Consider the following 19,743-nt stretch of genomic DNA (forward strand, 5'->3'; position numbering starts at 1 on the left):
TCCTGATGATGATGGCCAAGGGTAACTGAAATGCCACCAGGATGAGAATATGTGGGTAGGCATCCATTTGCTTCAGGGTAACCAAAAGGTTCCACTTATAGTTGTAGAAACAAAGAAACCAGAAGTTTAAAAATGCAGTAAGATATACACCAATAAAAACATTTTTTTAAATTCAGTCCCCAAGTGGTGCTAATGGTAAAGAACCTGCGTGCCAGTGCAGCAGATGTTAGAGATGCAGGTTCGATCTCTGGGTCAGGAAGATCCCCTGGAGTAGGAAGTGGCAACCCACTCCATTATTCTCACCTGGGAAATCCTCATGGACAAAGGAGTCTGGTGGGCTACGGTCCACAGGATCACAAAGAGTCAGACACAATTGAAGCAACTTCGCACAGTATGCATGAAGTACTCGAAGAGCTTATACTTGGTCATTTCTCCACAAAGCTCTGAGTGAATAAAACTAAAATATAAATATGCAGTAGGATTTGTACCATAAGTGATTTTAAGAAAGCAGAAGTTTGAAAAAGATGGAAGAGACATTTAACATTAATCCCACTGGGAATATCCTAATTTTCCCTGTATTCTTACTTTCTGGGCATCTGACATACTTCCTTCATTACAATAAACATATCAATATTTGCTTTAAAATTAATCATCCTTCATTTCCAGGGGCTTTTTGTGTTTTCCTTTTCATGATTTATTTCCTTTCTTTGTGGGCAAGTAAATTATTATGGTCATAGGTACTATTATGAAATAAGAAGTAGCTTGAAGTTAAAGCATTCACACATTGCTGCCAGTTTTTCTGACTTGACTGTTTCAAACATGAGTCTGATCTCTTCCTTACTTCACAGAGTCTGGGAATGACTCCTTCCTGCCTTTCTGTGGCTACATAACTCAGGCAAAGTTACGTGTCAGAGTTCTGACGCCAATTTTCATGGAACTCCTAGACTGTGGAATAGAATTTGGGCCCTTAGCTTTTGCCCCCTTAAGGTCCAGGAATAGGAGTGACCATGGCGATATGATGCCCAAGCTAGATTCAGGTGAAAGAGGGGGTCTCTGGCGTCTGTTTCGCATCATAATTAAGGGCCAACGAAGTTATCACTTCTAACAGTTCTCTTGAAAATTTGCCTAAGCAAGGGACTCTTTCTTCACAGTTCAATGTAGTCCCCCTTCATTTCTCAGTATGGGTCTTTTTCAACTTTTGTTTCTACTCCCCTCACACACACATACACACACACACACACACACACACACACACACAGAGAGAGAGAGAGAGAGAGAGAGAGAGAGAGAGAGAGAGAGAGAGAGAGTCTTTGGTTGTCATCTCCCATCTCACTTCCAGCCAGATATCCAGATATCTTTTTTTGGTAGGTTTTTATTCAGTGTTTACTGATACAATCCTTGCTTCACTATTTCCATTTTTAGAGTAAATGCAGGTCCACCATCCCAAATACCATAAAACCTTTTTCATATCATTGAATGCTACTGTGGCTCATATGCTATAAATTAGACAATACCCAACAGGGTTTGCGGCTCCATATTTATTCACACTAAGTGGAATAAACCAAAACCATAAACAGCCTCACATCAGTTTGTATTTTTTTTAACCAAATGAATTTGCTACAAACTTATGAAAAGGAAAAAAAAAAACAACCTTCTGTCTTGAGAGCTTTTTGTATTATGAAAATGAAGATTTAGGATTATTAGGCCGCATTATACTCTGTAATTCAACATAATTAAAAGAGGAATGGGGTATTCTAGGAGAATTTGGTTACTTGTTGTTTAAAATGCCTTCTTTTTTTTTAACTTTTGAGAGAGTACAAAGACAATTTCATAGCTGGTATAATGAAGGATAGAGTCACTCAAGTAAGCAGTTGAGACCAAGCCAGAAAGAAAAATGAAGCAAAAGGAGCATGGGGTTTAGGGGGCTGAGAGGGGTAGAGAAAGAAGAAAGCCCAAATTAGATGGAACAAAGATAAAGAAAAATATTGGCTGACTAGGAATGGAATCTATAAAGGGAAAGTGATAGAACTTGGAGGAACAAAGGTAACTTTGACAGCATAGTCAAGAAATATTCTTAAATATTATTTTCTTTTAAAAAATATTATTTTCAAAAATACACTTTAAACAAACAACAGACTGGTTCCAAATAGGAAAAGGAGTACGTCAAGGCTGTATATGTCACCCTGCTTATTTAACTTCTATGCAGAGTACATCATGAGAAACGCTGGGCTGGAGGAAGCACAAGCTGGAATCAAGATTGTTGGGAGAAATATCAATAACCTCAGATATGCAGATGACACCACCCTTATGGCAGAAAGTGAAGAGGAACTAAAGATCCTCTTGATGAAAGTGAAAGAGGAGAGTGAAAAAGTTGGCTTAAAGCTCAACATTCAGAAAACGAAGATCATGGCATCCGGTCCCATCACTTCATGGCAGATAGATGGGGAAACAGTGGAAACAGTGGGTGACTTTATTTGGGGGGGCTCCAAAATCATTGCAGATGGTGATTGCAGCCATGAAATTAAAAGACACTTGCTCCTTGGAAGGAAAGTTATGACCAACCTAGATAGCATATTAAAAAGCAGAGACATTACTTTGCCAACAAAGTTCTGTCTAGTCAAGGCTATGGTTTTTCCAGTAGTCATGTATGGATGTGAGAGTTGGACTGTGAAGACAGCTGAGTGCTGAAGAATTGATGCTTTTGAACTGTGGTGTTGGAGAAGAGTCTTGAGAGTCTCTTGGACTGCAAGGAGATCCAACTAGTCCATCCTAAAGGAAATCAGTCCTCAGAGTTCATTGGAAGAACTGATATTGAAGCTGAAACTCCAATACTTTGGCCACCTGATGTGAAGAGCTGACTCATTTGAAAAGATCTTGATGCTGGGAGGGATTGGGGGCAGGAGGAGAAGGGGATGACAGAGGATGAGATGGTTGAATGGCATCACCGACACAATGGACATGGGTTTGGGTGGCCTCTGTCAGTTGGTGATGGACAGGGAGGCCTGGCGTACTGGGGTTCATGAGGTTGCAAAGAGTCAGACAACTGAGCGACTGAACTGAACTGAATAGAAAAATATCCCAGGTCTGGTGATCCCTATTAATTGTCTTTTTTTTTTTTTTTTTGATTTTTCAGGGTTCCATTAGGAACTATTTTCAAGGATAAGCATGTAAGATTATTTTTCCTTGGAATGATAGGAGGCCAAAAAGCCTGTTGGAAGTTAGAAGTTAAGGGGCTCAGAGTGCTCTAGCATTCTTCGTTACTGCTAAGTCGCTTCAGTCGTGTCCGACTCTGTGTGACCCCATAGACAGCAGCCCACCAGGCTCCCCTGTCCCTGGGATTCTCAGGCAAGAACACTGGAGTGGGTTGCCATTGCCTTCTCCAATTCTTCGTTAAGCGCAGTAAATATCATGACAGAGAGGTAGGGGTAAGTTGCCAGTTCTCTAATTTCCAAATGTAAGGAAACCATGGGTTTTTATTTCACATTGGATTGGTTATTCTCAAGCCATTTGATACTAATTCAACTGTTTCTTACATTCAAATTGTTGCTTCAGTCAAAATGTAGTCAGCTCTATGGAAAAATGTGATTGGAAGAAAAGAAACTGTCAGGGCTTCCCTGGTTTCCCTGGTGATCCAGCGGTTAAGACTCCCGAGTTTCCAATACAGGGTACATGGGTTCAATTCCTGGTCAGGGAATTAAGATACCATATGCTTCCCAGTGTGGCCAATAAATAAATAAATAAAATAAAAACAGCAAACAACAAAAACCCAGTTACCCATAAAAAAGTAACTCCTGCAGTGGGAAAGGGTGATGTTTCATTAAAAGAGCAAGAATTTTTTCCATTCTTCCTACTTTTTTTAAAAAAGTTACTGATTTTAATTGGAGGCTAATTACAGTATTGTGGTTTTTTCCATACATCGACATGAATCAGCCACGGGTGTACATGTGTCCCTCCATCCTGAACTCCCCCTCACCTCCCTCCCCACCTCATCCCTCTGGGTTGTCCCAGAGCACTGGCTTTGGGTGCCTTGCTTGAAGCATGGAACTTGCACTGGTCATTTATTTTACATATGGTAATACACATGTTTCAATGCCATTCTCTCAAATTATCCCACCCTTGCCTTCTCTCACATGGATTAAAAGTGTTCTTTACATCTGTGTCTCTTTTGCTGTCTTCGTCTTTCTAAATTCCACTTACATGCATTAATATACTGTATTGGTGTTTCTCTGACTTACCTCACTCTGTATATCCAGTCTTCCTTTCTTAACCAGTATTTTTGGGTTTCTCCCCAACTTTCCCAGATAGCTAAAGATCTGGGACCATCCCTACCCCCAACGAACTGTTCAATAAATTGTTTATTTTATAGGAAAAAGGGGAAAGTAGTTAAAGAGATACAAGAGACAGATAACCTACCATTACAAGCTGAACCAATCAATTACAGAATTGCAAATTCAATTTCAAGGTGAGTCTATTCCTCATGTGGGGAGCGGGGGTGGGGGTGGGGGGTGGAGGGGGGCGGCGTCTCCTTAAAAATCCAGTCAAACCGGATTGAATCCTTAGCCCCAAGCACACAGTAAACGCGGATAGGTTGATTACTTAAAGATATCCCACTTTTCCTATGCCAGGCCCTGGGCCAGGTCTTCCAGGCACAGAAAAAGGTTAATGCCATTTACAGACTCAGATCCAACTTGGCATAATGTAAAGCCCAATGAATAAAGGTTTTAGACAACGCGAAGAACACAGCAGCCGGTAAGCAAGTAAGGTTTACATCACATTTTGTGGAAGCTCTCCTTCCCATTTTAGCTCCTGCGTTCGTTCCCTGAGCAAGCGCCCTTCCTAGGGGGCGCGAAAATAGGCGAGCTCAGAGAATAGAAGCGCCGGTAAGCTGGCGGGGAAAGTTAGGAAATAGGGAAAACTGGGGGGTGGGGGGAGATGACTTGCTCCAAGACTAGGTCCATCCTGAGTTTGAAAAGAGAGTACGTTCGTCACTTTTCTCCATGTTCCAAATCCCCGGGATGAGAAATTGGCAGGGCGGGAGGGGGCGTGTTATATCACTGAGAGACCCTCCCTTGGCTCCAGTGGCCACATCCCAGGAAACCTAGGAATCTACAGCTGACGCCTTCTAGAAAAGGACCCACCCCAGCTCCCTAAGAAAAGGAAACCCACGTGACGGGAGGGGGCGGGGGCGGGAAACCAGGCGACCCCGGAGCAAGCGCGGCCAGGGGCGGGGCCGGGGCCCCCGCGGCTTCGAGGAATCGCCCAGCGCAGCGGTTCGGAGGCGGAGGGATCGCACTGGGCTCTGGAAGGATAGAGGGCTCGCTGAGCGCGCACCAGGCACGCGGGGCCGAGAAAGAAGGGACCCGCTCTGCGCGCACCGGGCACGGGCGGGGCGGACGCGAGCCTCTCGCGCGGGGAGCCGGGAGCCGGAGCCGGAGCCTGACGCCGCCTGGGTGCTGACCGCTGCCCCTCCTCGCTCGGCGCCGCCTCCCGCAGCCGGGGAGGGGCCGGGGCGGAGCGAGCGAGCCGGGCAGCGCCGGGGCGGAGCGGGCGCGGGCAGAACGCGGCGCGGGGCCGGCTGCGAGGGTCCGCGGCGGGATCGGGATCGCTGCGGCTGCCTACGACCCGGTGCCCGGCCGCCCGCCCCACACACCCACCTTCGCGGCGCGGCGAGAAGCGCGCGGAGCTCCGAGGGAGCGAGTCCCCGCGCGCGCGGCGGCTCGGCTGCTTCCCTCCGTGGGAGGTCAGGCTCCCGGCTCTCCGGACCCGCCTGGCGTCCTCGTCTCCCGCGGGGCGGGCCGGCTGCGGCGCCCGGGGCATGGCTTCGGCGGGCAGCGGCATGGAGGAGGTGCGCGTGTCGGTGTTGACCCCGCTGAAGCTGGTCGGGCTGGTGTGCATCTTCCTGGCGCTGTGTCTGGATCTGGGGGCCGTGCTGAGCCCGGCCTGGGTCACGGCCGACCACCAGTACTACCTGTCCCTGTGGGAGTCCTGCCGGAAACCCGCCAGCTTGGACATCTGGCACTGCGAGTCCACGCTCAGCAGCGGTGAGGGCCCGGCGCGCCGCGACCCCTGTCTCCCGCCCCGGACCGCCCTGCGCCCCGCTGCCTGGACGGCTACCTCCTCTACCTCCCAGCCCCCATTCTGTGTCCCCCGACCCTAGTCCGTCCGCTTCATGCTGGCCCTTCGCGGATTCTCGGGCTCCAGCCACCTCCCCGATCCCCACCCCTCCCCACTCCCCAGTCCGGGTCGCCGAACCTAGTGCGGTGCCCCAAGCCCTCTCCTCCGTGGCTATTCCTCCGGCTCTGGAGTAACACGTATGCTATATTGTTATCATTTAAGGCGAGAACCGTGTGGTTGGGTTGAAAATGCAACGCCTTCCACACCCTCGTTAAAAAAAAAAAAAAAAAAAAGTAAAAGCGTCCCAACTCCACCGGGATACTGTGGGCTCTCTGCCTTCCCCACTTTCTTCTCTCTAGGAGAAATTTGCCTGAGTTTACCTCTTGGTGCCCGCGTTTCTGTCTGTTGTCTTCCTCTTTATCTGGCTTGTCCCCGATGAGTTTCGGTTTGGATTTTAGTTCCTTAAATTTTTGAGGGATGTGGAAAGTTGGGAGAGGGACAGGCTTTAATTTCCTTTCCTTTTTTGGTGACACAGTCCTTGGTTAAGAGTTGCTCTTCCTTCTTTCCCACTCCAAATGCCTTCTCTGTCCTCCAGATCTTTCTCTTCTGCATGAGGTACTCACGAGATGCCTGGAAAGTTGCGGCTTACTCAGGCAGCACTGGAAGCTGCAAAGGGATGGAGTGGAGGATGGAGAAGGTAGTCCCCGGGGGAGGGGGCCGGCTTTTCTGCTTTACTCTCTCCTTGAGCCCCGGTTGCCTTCCCCTGCACTCCAGTTACGCCCTTAGCAGAAATCTGCCAAAATTCGGATTTCTTCCTGTAAACCGCTATTCCTTGCTAATCTTGATTCTTCAGCTGCTGGTGTCAGTGCAGAGAAAGGGGAATAAAAGAGGACCTGGCTGTGATTTTGCACACCTACACGTGCACCCCTGAGAAACTCATTAAATTCCTTCGTGACAGTTTCATGTCTTCTCTGGGACTGTTTATAAAGCTTTACTGAAAACGTGTCAAGTTCTAGGCAAGTTGAAATAGGAAAGAAAGCCACAAAAATCAGATTTACTTTTGTCTTTCTTTTCTTGTTATAAGGGAAATTAGTTCACTTGCTTTAGTTTCTTCCATAAATTTGATTGTGTTTACAAAAGGCTTTTTTCTTTGATATTACCTCAAAATTTCCATTGAAGGATTTTGTCTTTGTTGCTTAATTCACTGTGGAGGGGACTGGTTGGCAGTGGGAGGTCAACATTTAGGTCTTTTAATTCTTTCAGGCTTGGTTGTTTACAACTAAAGATAAATCGGTAAAATGCCTTTCTTCAGTAACCAGGGGATCCAAATAAACTTTGGAGAGAATATCTTTTCTTTCTCTACTCCAGTAGAAATGGAAATTTATGTAGGAATGCCAGCTTCAGCACGTCTCCTTAGCAACGTGAATCTTTTGCCCCTTTCTCACTGTCTCCTGAAATAATAGCCCCCTTATTGCATAAAGACTTTTCAGATAGGTTAGAGAAACGAGCTTCAACTCTCATTTTCTTTTCAGGCCCCATATCCTTTTCTCTCGACCAGGAATGTGGGGAATGGGGAGAAGACAGCTCGAGTTTGTTGAGCGTCAGCAGTGTTTGCTAATTTCCTTAATTGCCTCCATACCCATTTATCTCTGCTTTTTTCCTCTCTAAACAAGGAAAAAGGGAGACACAAGCTTAATGCAAATATAGTGATAATAGGACTCTGCAAGGTAAAAATCAGAGACTGGTACAGTTTCTGATTTTTTTCCCCTCTGAGCCTGTTATTCTATCCTCTTGCAGAAACTCATACTCCAGCATTCATTTCTTTTTTCGTTCCTGAAAATAGTTTTCATCCTAGGAAAAAAGTATACCTCAGAAGCGAACGGGGGTGGTGGAGATGGTTTGATTGGAGGCTATCTGAAACAAGTTCTTGACTTGCTTTATGTAGTAGCAGTTCGTTTTTCCTCCCCATGGTGGTGGGTGGGGAGGGTGCAGGAGGAAAGGAAACACAATATGGAAAATTGCTCCATCTCGCCACTTTACAAAGTCTGTTTTCTTACAGTGTTTGGTGGACTTGAAGCTTCTGTTCACCAGTATTCTGAAACAAGGGGGGAAGCTTGAAGTGAAACGAGCAGTTCTTTCCTTGCCCGTTCCAAAGGGCAGGCAGCTTTTCTCAGTCTGTTTGCTGTGTTGAATAGCAGAAGGCAGGGAGGGCAGTGTCTTCTCTGAAGATTTTAAGAGATCCACTTCATTGTCTCTCGAAATGAATTGCCTCAGGAGGAACCACCAAGGACAGTTTTACTGAAGGCCCTTTACCAGCATCTTCAGGGCTTAATTAAAAACCTTTGTCTTAATTAGAATTAAAACTGCCGTGAAGAGGCAAGCTTGTAAATACAGAAGGGAAATTTCAGGAATGTTTCTACTGATGACAGTATGTCCTACTTAGGCCCAGTTTTTACAGAAACTTTCCTCTCAGCCATTATTTTTACAGGTGCGTTTTTAATTTTGGTACCAAATATGCGTCGTTTACTGCTTATAACCTGTTTTATGGTTTTAAGCAAAAGCAGAACCGTGCCTTTTTTGTCCTGGTGTATTGAAGGTTGCGTCAGCACTTCTAGTATGAACCAGTTGGTGTCGGTCAACCGTAATGCTTTTCTCTGGTGTCCCAATTCTGTTTATGGGGGACTGCCCAGGCATTCATCTTTAAGCTATAAATTTCCGAAAAAGACCAGTGAGAAAATGGCTAATAGACTGGTATTCACAGTGAAAACACGAAAAAAAAAAAGAAGAAGAAAAAGTATGTTTGTTAGGAAGTTTAGAATAGGTAGTCCTCATATGGCTGTCAGCCACAGAATTTCTAAGGATGGTTTTCCCCACTTCTGATTTTGGCGGTCTTTTAATACATCTTAAATATTTATTTTAAATGATAGTAATGTTTTAGACATTTGCTTAGTCACATTTAATTTAGATAACTTTTTTCTAGAATATAATTTTTATAGAGTTTCACAGCCATAGCAATTACAAGAGAAATCCTTAGTACAAATAGGATTACTCAGTGTATACAGAATGCTGAGACCCTAAACTTAACTTCAAAAATACTGTATAACCTCTTTGGGTGATTTTATGTTTCTTCTATAAAATTTATAAATACATAGCTATTTCATATAAATCAGATTGCTTTTTTGATGTCTGTGTTACTTATTGACTAAGCAAAATGCAAGTACGTGCAGATGGCCAAATGAACACAATTTACTGAGAGTAATTTTGGAATATAACAAGTGGCAATTATCTATCTTTCTATCCACAAAATACTTGATCAGATAGTTAGTGCCTTTTTCATACAATATTGTTAACATCATCCATGCACTGCCCTAAAAATAGCTCTATTTGTAACATGAGTCACTGGCAGTTTTGAAATGGCAGTGCACTGTATGCTAATAACAGGTGAATATTATTATTTTCAGTTGACGGGTTCTTTTAAGAGTGCTTTGTATGTAGCTTATTTTTTAAAAACTGATATAAAAATCCACTTTAAAAGTCATTATAAGAAAACCTGTCTAAACACCTGCAAATCTTAGAAAACTTGAGGTACAGTGGTTCTGAGTTCAGATGTGTATCATGTATGCATATTTTGAATCCATACTTTAATTGGGAAACTGAATTTCCTTGGAAAACTTCACAATATGATTTACTCCAGGGAAGGTTCAGCTTGTTGCTTGAAATGAGTTGTACTGATGTATGTTTACAAATAGCTTGGCAAGCTGGGGAGGTCATGACAGTTATACTCTATTCTGGCTTCCTAAAAGAGAACAGGACTAGAACAAAAGAATTTATTTAACCTATACGGCGTAGACTGATGGAAAATTATTCAAAGAGCAGCACTTAGCATTGAAACTTTCTTGTTTAATAATCCAGAGAAAACAAAGTATAACATTTCAAGATCCTCATGGTGATTTTCTTTTAAGGTCTCCTAAGATTCTGAAGTTCCCCAGATTGACTTTTACAAAGGACATTTTAATTTGTGGGCAGATATAATTCCTCTTTTGCTCACAATCATAGAATGATTGTAATCTCCAGGGGACCATTTAGATCAATCTTTGTAAGCTAAGGGATTTGATGAATATGTGAGAAGCCTGGCCTTTCATAAAACAGTTCAAAACCAAACCCAAACAAACAAAAGCATATTTCAAGCAATAGATTTTGCCTGCTGTCAGGAATAAATTTGAAGAATCACTTTCAAGTTTAATAGTAAGCCAGGGAACCCTGGCATACTGTAGTCCACGGGGTCACAAAGAGTTGGACACAACTTAGTGACTAAACAGCCACAACAACAATCCTTTTCACTAATATATCTAGTACTCCACCATTTCCCTAAGTGGGCTTGGTGGTGGTGGTGTTCCGTTGCTAGGTCATGTCCGACTCTTTGAGACCCTATGGACTGCTGCTGCTGCTGCTGCTGCTGCTGCTGCTGCTGCTAAGTCGCTTCAGTTGTGTCCGACTGTGCGACCCCATAGACGGCAGCCTACCAGGCTCCACCGTCCCTGGGATTCTCCAGGCAAGAACACTGGAGTGGGTTCCCCTTCTCCAATGCATGAAAATGAAAAGTGAAAGTGAAGTCGCTCAGTCGCGTCTGACCCTCAGTGACCCCATGGACTGCAGCCTTCCAGGCTCCTCCATCCATGGGATTTTCCAGGCAAGAGTACTGGAGTGGGGTGCCATTGCCTTCTCCACCCTATGGACTACTGTTCTCAAATAAGTCCCTGGATTACATAACCTGAATATCACAGCAATGTTTGTATGAACTATCCTATATTATAACATAATCCTGTAAGAAGGCAGAGTAGTGTTGTGAAGAATACATGAGGGAGGCTTTGGATTCAAGCTGCCCTGAACTTGGCCACTTCCCAATTATATGACCTCATAAAACTTACTTAACATCTTCACATGGTTTGCCATAAAGATTAAACATACATACATATGTGCTCATTAGGGTTGCATTTCTTCCTTATTGTATATTCAGAGAAGCAAACCCAAAATGATACATTCTTTTTCATTAATTGAGGACTTTTTCTTCCTTAGGTGGTAAACTTTTTTTTCTTCCTCGCACCAAATGATTAAGTATGTTGTTCATCTCAAATTTAAATTTTGAAAGGTACGACCCAGCATTTAACAGTGTTCTTGGTTGATCCTAATCACAAAATTATTACCTACTATCGACCTTTTATTCAGTACTATTCCAGGCCAGACATCTCACTTATTCCCAGTATTGAATAAATTTGAAATGTAGGTAATGATACCCCCTATATTATTAAGAAAGTGAAAGTGAAGTGGCTCAGTTGTGTCCAACTCTTTGCGACCCCATGGACTGTGGCCTACAAGGCTCCTCCGTCCATTGAATTTTCCAGGCAAGAAGGCTAGGCATTTTTGTACATTTACCAAGTTCTCAATCAGTGGTAGAAACAGGTTTTTTCCAAGAGTGTTCCAGTTATTACAGCTGGAAAACAAACCACCTCCAAAGTTAGTGGTGTCAAATAACATTTATTTAATAATGTCCATGACTTTGGTGGGTCAGGAATTAAGATAGGGTGTGATGAGGATGCCTTGTCGCTGCTCTTGGATGTCTGGAGCTGGGGCCCAGGGTGATTTGAATGGCTGGAAACTAGAACATGCAGAACTGCAGGATCCTCTTCCAAATAATTTCACAAGGTTTGACACATTGGTGGGAATGGCTGGGAGGCTGGACTCAGCTGGGACTGGTCTGTCTAGCATGGTCTCGGGATAGTTGACTTCTTACAGGATGAGTAGTTTTCCTGAGTGAGAGCAAGGGTTGGAAAAGAACCAGTCTCCTGTCAGAACCAGCCTGGGAAATCAGAGGAGCCATATGTACAGCCCGGATTCCAGGGGAAGAGAACTGGGTTCTGTTTCTTGATGGAGCAGTGGCAAGGTCACATTGTAGGAAAGCATGTAGGATAGGAAATATCGTTGGGCCACGTTTGCTAGTCTGACACTAGAGTCTAACTACAAATCCGCCTTCTTTATTGCCTCTGAAGAAAAAAGACAACTACATAGCTCCTTTCTTTGAGAAATTTGAATCGACTATATAAATAATATTTGGCTGGGGTGAAAGCTGCCCTCAACCAACACATGGCTTTAATGATTAGTCACCTGTATGGGATTACTCTGGATTTGGAAGGAAATGAACTCAAGAACCTAACCTGCCTACAAACAGACAATGCTTTTCTCTGTCTGTATATAAACATCTTAAGTCATTTTTGGTTTATAGTCTCAAAAGGATCAAACTGATTGAGAATGCATGTGTGCATGCTCAGTTGTGTCCAACTCTTTGTGACCCCATGGACTGTAGCCCACTAGGCTCCTCTGTCCACTGAATTCTACAGGCAAGAAAACTGGAGTGGGTTGCCATTCCCTTCTCCAGTGGATCATCCCCACCCAGGGATCAAACTCGTGTCTCCTGCATTGGCAGGTTGATTCTTTACCACTGAGCTACCTGGGAAGCCCCCATCTGGCTTCCTAATTTGATACTTTATGTTGCATGATAAAATTTTTGCCATTTTAGAAAGTTTTGTATGAGTCTGATGAAATGGTTTGTACATGAGCACTACAGTGTTAAAAAGTTAAAAATTCCAGACAGCAGTTAAATTTTATAGTGCTAGAAAGTTATGAGAGTTGCAGAGGTTTTTTGTTTGCTTGTTTTTTTATTATTTTAATAACATGATTCTTTTGATAATTGCCCATATGTTGAATCACAGAATCATACCACATTTGGACTAGAAAAGATTTTTTAAAATAATCTTGCTCAATTGAATTTATTGCATAGATTAAAAAAAATGAGTTGAGACAAAATATTAAAGACTCAATAGAGAGATTGTACTTAGCCATAGTATTTTTGCAGGATGGGTTTTCAAAATTTCCAGTGATATTGCAGATAGCTATCTCTAGGTGTGTGAAGGATTGTTGACTACCATCATGTATGGAAGGGCTTCCCAGGTGGCACCAGGGGTGAAGAACCCTTCTGCCTACATAGGATACATAAGAGATGCGGGTTTGATCCTTGGGTCAGGAAGATCCGCTGGAGGTGGAAATGACAACCCATTCCAGTATTCTTGCCTGGAGAATCCCATGGACAGAAGAACCTGGGAGGCTACAGACCATGGGGTCGCAAAGGGTTGAACACAACTGAAACGACTTAGCACACACAGCACATCATGTATGGAGCTTTGGATGAAGTTAAGGATTACTGTGAAATAGGTATCTACTTTTTACAAGATGATTTATCATCCAAGATTTCATTTTCCTATGGAATTTAAAGAGTTTTCAAGTAGACTCATACATGTTTATTATCATCATGTTTATTTATTATCATCAAATTTTACAGTTGCTGTGGCTAGTCCTTAAAAATCAACAAAAAATTATTTTTCTTTAAATTTCTCCACGATCGTCTACTTTAAAACAACTACTTAATTTTAAGTTGAAAACAACTTCCAAAAAAGCCTTTGGAAGCCAGCCATGCAAGTTTCTTAAATTGACTATATGCAAATAAATTTTACTAGATCAACTTATTACTGCATTCTGGTTTTATTTTTTTTTAAAGATACACTTACTTATCAAGTGACAGGTTTTTCCTTAAGCAGAATTTCATCCTCACATGCCAAAGGTCATGGACAGTTAAATCTTAACAGTCTTTTCAAAGTATTGGATCATCTCCCTTGAAAATTAGACAAGGACACCTTCTTTACCCTTTTTTGCTGCTATATTTGTTTGGGATGTTTGAGACATTAGTAGACCATCAATTTTCTGTTCTATTGTAGTGTTGCTTTTGGCACCAAAGACTCTCATTAATAAAACAATAACCCCAACAAAAATGAAGCATCCATGGTTCCCAGAAAACCAGGAAAAAATATGTCTAGATTATTTTGTCTCTAACAGCTTATTAACTGTTGTGAGATTTTAAATGATAGTTTAATGAGCCATTTTTTCAAGATAATGTCACATATCTTGATTCTATCTTTATAAAATATATGTGTTAGGCAAAACAATGATACAAAATAGAAGTTAGGACCCCAAGTCACATAGTCTCTATGCATGAAAAAGCACACCCACGAAAGAACTCAAATTTCCATCGAAGGATTTTTCTGTCATGTTTTAAGGTCCTTAAACCAAATGTTCATTGTCATGCATAGCACTTTGTGAATGCAACCTGTAGTCTATTCCTAGCACTAAGAGGTGACTTAAAGAGAGAAATGTCCAGGGAGGGTCTTTCCTATGTCCTCTTATGTATCCAAGGAGTTAACTTTGTTGAAACATATGCATTGATTTCCTAGCAGGGAGTGGGCTTTGTCCTGGTACAAAGTCAACCAGTCTTTCTGGTGGTGAGAGCAAGGTGATTAATGAAACAAACGGCTTCTTTTAAACAAGTTGATGAAATAATATAAATGGACGAAGTAGTATGAAGGAGAAAATAAATATAAATTCACCTTTTGCAGGGGGACAAAGAAGGGCCCTCATCTAAAGAAGCTTGTTGATAGGGAACTGGTGGGAGCATTAGCTTGCTAAACTTGTTCCTCCATATTTACTAGGGGCGTCTTAATACTGATCGTGGGTGACTGGCTGGCTGTCTTCCATCTGCTCTTTGATTATTATTAGCTACACTAAACCCATCACAAAAGCTTTTTAGTTGCTTAGAGGCAGGTCACCCACTCTTAGTCTTGGCATGGGTTTTCTTTTTGTTGTTTTTCCAAATAATGAAGTTATTCAAATTGTAACTTTCTTAGGTTTTTTTCCAAAGAATGGAGAAGGAACAATCTTTGATGTAACAAACACATCACAAGTTTATGTACTATGATTAGTAATTACTGTTGAGAAATACCAATATCCATTAGTTAATATTAGTTACCATCAAATGCAGATGTAAGCTTTCTGATATAATACTTGGTAAGAAACAGCAGTCATTAGCAGTAACGGTGTCTGTCTTTCTTGTCTAAATATTGAAACATACTCTAATAGTAGGGTTTCTGCTAAGCACAATGGTTTGCTAAGTATACAGTGGTTTTATTTGGGGGAAAAACACCATATGTTATGGTGTTTAGATGATAAATCATATTTCCGCCAAATTCTGTGAAGCAGCTGAAGTGCCCCTTTATAAAGAAAGAAGAATGTGTGTTCATCAAGCATCAACACAAAACAACTCAAATGTCTTGAACGTAACTGTCACATATTGAAAATTGATAGCCTGTTTGACACTCTTAGACCACCAGAATTACCACCAAAATGTTAGTAAAATTGACCTGTACTTTGGTCATTAGAATTGTTGTATTATATATTTTGATGGTTACTTGGGGTCATTTATGTGTTTAAAATCAGGTGGGTACTGTACTTTTGACCCATTTTTTTAATCCATAGATGGGCCTAAAGAGTAAGACTTAAATCGTATTGTTGCCAACTTGATTAACGTGAGTCTCAAAGTAGGTTCTTTCTGGCGTTCCACTTAACTTTCTGCAGCCCGCTGCACAGTGTCTAACCTCTGTCATTTTATGAAAGACACAGAGTTATTGGCCATAAATATTTGTTTGCACGTGAAGAATGTTAGTTTTGATGTTAGTTGTTTGAGAAAAGAGATGGTCCTTTTAATTTTTGAAGTTAGAATCCAAACTCTTCTTTTGGCTGCCTTTGTTTGTATCTCATGGAACAGTGGAAAATTAATGCAATGCTGATGGATTTAGGTCAGAATGCAACTTAGCCAAGAAAACAAAGTTTAAAGTCCCTCAGTAATGGTTCTGGTTTTCCATTTCATCGGCCAAATGTAGACTAAACTTTAGAGAGAACTTCTGGATAACTTGTGAGGCAGTGTCAAGATCATAGGAAAGAATACTCTTCTAGGTTGAAGACTGATTTTTATTGCACTTATAGATACCATTTTGGTTAATATTCTTTTGCAGAATTCAAAGGTAAGTATATAAGTGCCTGTCTGGCAAATTTGAATGTAATTATAAAAGTTATTAAAATCAATATTTTACTTTGTGATGAGAATTATAGGAATAGTGAGAATCGTGCATTAAAACATTAGAATACACTTGGGGAAGTACTACCCAGTCCAGCTGTGGGAGCTGAATTTATAAGGGTAAAAATCTGTTTCTTCATTACTTTTTAATTATATCTAATTTGCTAAAGAAGTGACAGTTGTGTGCTCAGGGATTTACATATGTAGAACTCATCTTAGCGTATAAACAATACCTACAGAATTAAATAAATTAGCCAGTGTTTGATGAGGTAAAGATTTTGAAATGAGACAGGTGGTGGAAAGCTTTAGGCACTGGTGTGGTACACTGACCTTGGCTCAAAGAGTGTGGAAAATGTATCATCATTTAGATTTTGCCTTTCCCGAAAATCGGAAGTAAATTTTGACCATGAATTCCCCAAGGGAATGTGAAGTCTCCAATTTGGCAGCTGTAATGTGGCCCATAGAATTTTCATAATGCAGTAGCAATTTCAGGCCAGTCTCATGTATTAGACTGTTAAGTAAGTCAGCACAATTCTGCAGAATACTAAAGCATTTATAGACATTGGAGGCTCTGGCACCAGCTAATAAAAATACCTTGAAAGAGGATTTGAATTTAATTCCTGAGTTGCATATTAATGTTGGACTTGATGTTATGATAAGTGCCCAATTTTTATTCTCTTACTACAAAGGAACTTATAACACTGTGTGTGTATTTTATATATATATATTTATTTCTTTATTATTTTTTCCTTTTCCTTTTTATTTTCTGTTAGAGAAAGCTCTCATAGGGAAGTGCATACTTACCTGAAGCCTTGGCTTTTGTAGGTGCAGTGCCAGTGCCTCCAGTGTGTCACTGTGTCAGTTTTGCCAAAATACTCTTAGGTGGAACTACAACCTGAAATGGCAGCCTCATTTCAGGTTGTATTTCCATTTCCAAAACATCCCTTCCAGCCTGTTTGAGACCTAACCAGTTTATGGACCAAGGCTGTACATTATTTCCTCAAAACCGATTATCACTTATTCTCTCAGGTGTTAGAAACCAGACTCAGATTTCAAATCAGCTGGCCTGACATTGAACAATGACCAATTTTAATTGAACAGAGCACTGCAGTTTGTGAAACAGTATTATGGCCACTGATGTTCTGCAGAGCTGGTTTATGTTCACTGCTCCACTACAGTATCAGTTTATCATTTACAGAAATGTATAAAACTAATGCAGAGTAATAAATCTCTAAGGACTCTTAACGCTTCATCTGATTAAATACTGTGGGGGCTATAAAATTGGGGAACTAAGATTGATACAGAAATTAACCAATTATGAGAACTTAAAATAGATGATTTTTTTGAAGAAATGGAGCTAAAAATTGAGAATCTTATGATATTTTGTTTTGTAGATACTGAACATGGGATAGCAAGTATTTGTGGCACGTAAACCTTCTCATGGAAAAAGCAATTCGCATAGAGATTTTTGGTCATTTATTATGCTATTAATGTAAAATTGCCCAGTCCTATAGTATATAACAAAACATTTTATATGTATATATCCTTATTAAATCTACATTTGCTAGATAAGTAAGTATATATCTTTGTAAACAGGAATCCCAACCTATTAATTAATGGCCATTAGTAGTTATCTGTAAAAGTATTTTGGATTTGTTTTATTCCCCATTTCCTAGTTTTGTTAAGTAAGAAAGAGGAAAGTGGTATCAGACCAATCTACATAGTCCTGACTTTATCTATGAGTCAGGTCCTAATATTTTGACAATGGATTCTGTTGCTATTTGCTGAAAGCGACACTAGTGCTAAACCTTGAAAACTGCCCTGAGCCTGCTTAACTATGGTAGCCATATCAAACCACTTTTTCAACCTATTGATTGATACTCAGCTGGTCAGTGAGTTAAAGCTTTGGTCCTGGGCAACCTGCCTGAGTGGTTCATTCCAAATGGTTATAGTGACAGCAATCCCCAAACTTGGCACTGTTCACCAGGGATCCAATCTCGGTACTGCAGTCTCAGCCTCAGCTTCTGGCCAGGACATATGTGGCCCAATTCTAGTCTAGTCTCTCTCGGAAAATAAAAATGATTTTTCTGCCTGAGCCGGTATAACTGTGGTTGTGGCCCAAAGGGAAGGGTAGCAATATCACAAGAGTGGAGATGCTGGTGATTGGTGCTCTTTTTTCACTATGTCTGAAGTGACTTTCTCATTAGCTACAGCCTCAATACTCGAAGTGAATATAGGACATATAGAAGAAAGTCAGAACTGGTTGTATTCATCTGTTTTTAAAACTATTTCCTGTGCTGTAAGAGGTTCTCTTCCTAATTAGGTTCTAGTCCCCTTTAATACTTCTTATTCCTCTCGTAGTTTTTCTTGCACTTTATTGGCTTCCCATATGAAATAAAGCATTACTGTGTTAAGGAAATTGAACATTATGTGAGATTAGGATTGTTTTGCAGTAATCTGTTGCTATGCTGGATAAGCACCACTTTGTACTCCTGTACTAGTCCGTTTATCAGATTGACTTCATTTTGAAATTATTATGTCTGAGAGGCCTAGAAGAAAGTTTAGCATTTTAAAATGATACACAGGCATAGACCAGAGGTCAGTAAACTATAGTCTGAGGGTCAGAACCAGCCTCCCACTTGTTTTTGTAGATACAGTTTTCTTGGCACAACCATGCTCGTTTATTTACATACTGTCTTGGGCTGCTTTCACACACACAGTGTGGTAGAGTTGAGTAGTTATAACAGAGGCCATGACCTGCAAAGCCGAAAATATTTAATATCTGGTCCTTTATAGGGGAAAGTTGGCCAGTTTTTTTCCTTAGTCTTGTTTTTTACAAAATGCAAACAAATAACATATTTTAACTATATGAGGATATTTAAAGTAGAGAAAAGTGATCAAAATTCCTGTTTTATTTCGGATTGAAAATTAGAAATAGTCAAATGTATGGCAATTTATGCCTTTGGGGCTATTTGAAAGAGCTTATCAGAAAAAGGCAATCTGTTGTGCTTATATTTTTAAGATATTTTTAAAGTGAGTGAATATTTAGTTGTATCTTGATTTAAACAAAATTGATAGTTTCAAAATTCTTATTTATTTAAAATAAATTGGAGAAAGTTACTAAAAGCAATAATATTTTATGAAAATAATATTCCAGCAAGAAAATTGCCTCTTAAAGTCTCCAGGGATTTGATTGATGTCTGGGTAGATTGATGTTATTATTTTCTTTGTACCTCAAACTCTTGGATAATCATGAAAATTTGATTTATTATTCAGAAATTTCAACTTTCAGCTTTTCAGAAGGAATTCTCTTATGTTAAAGTACAATAAAATAATGCTATGAGTAAACTTTTTCAAAGAAATTTAGAGACTTCCAAATATAAGGACTATTATTATTATGATTATTATTATTTTATTCAAAGCTACATGATGCTTTTATGGAACAATACCAACAACAACAACAAAAAAAACCCATAGTATGGCAATCCTTTTAAACTTTAATTAAAATGCTTTTGTTTGAAGTTATATTGCTTTGTTACAAATAGATGGCATAAAAAATGCTCTGCACTTTCTGGTGATTCATCTTTATATTTTAAGGAGTGTGGATTTGTTCT

At 40.8% G+C, this 19,743-nt stretch overlaps 1 protein-coding gene across 1 annotated transcript in view; it reads left to right on the plus strand.

The window, feature by feature from the left end:
- The first annotated feature begins 5,731 nt into the window (after window positions 1–5,731).
- Window positions 5,732–19,743, plus strand: part of TMEM47 (transmembrane protein 47) — a 29,360-nt gene continuing 15,348 nt past the window's right edge. The window contains exon 1 of the mRNA XM_068962312.1: window positions 5,732–6,041. Within this exon, the coding sequence (XP_068818413.1) occupies window positions 5,816–6,041 (226 nt within the window). The 5' untranslated portion in view covers window positions 5,732–5,815. The remainder of the gene's footprint in view (window positions 6,042–19,743) is intronic.

This window comes from Capricornis sumatraensis, chromosome X (genome assembly GCF_032405125.1).
Source record: "Capricornis sumatraensis isolate serow.1 chromosome X, serow.2, whole genome shotgun sequence".
In the NCBI taxonomy this organism is placed as follows: domain Eukaryota; kingdom Metazoa; phylum Chordata; class Mammalia; order Artiodactyla; family Bovidae; genus Capricornis; species Capricornis sumatraensis.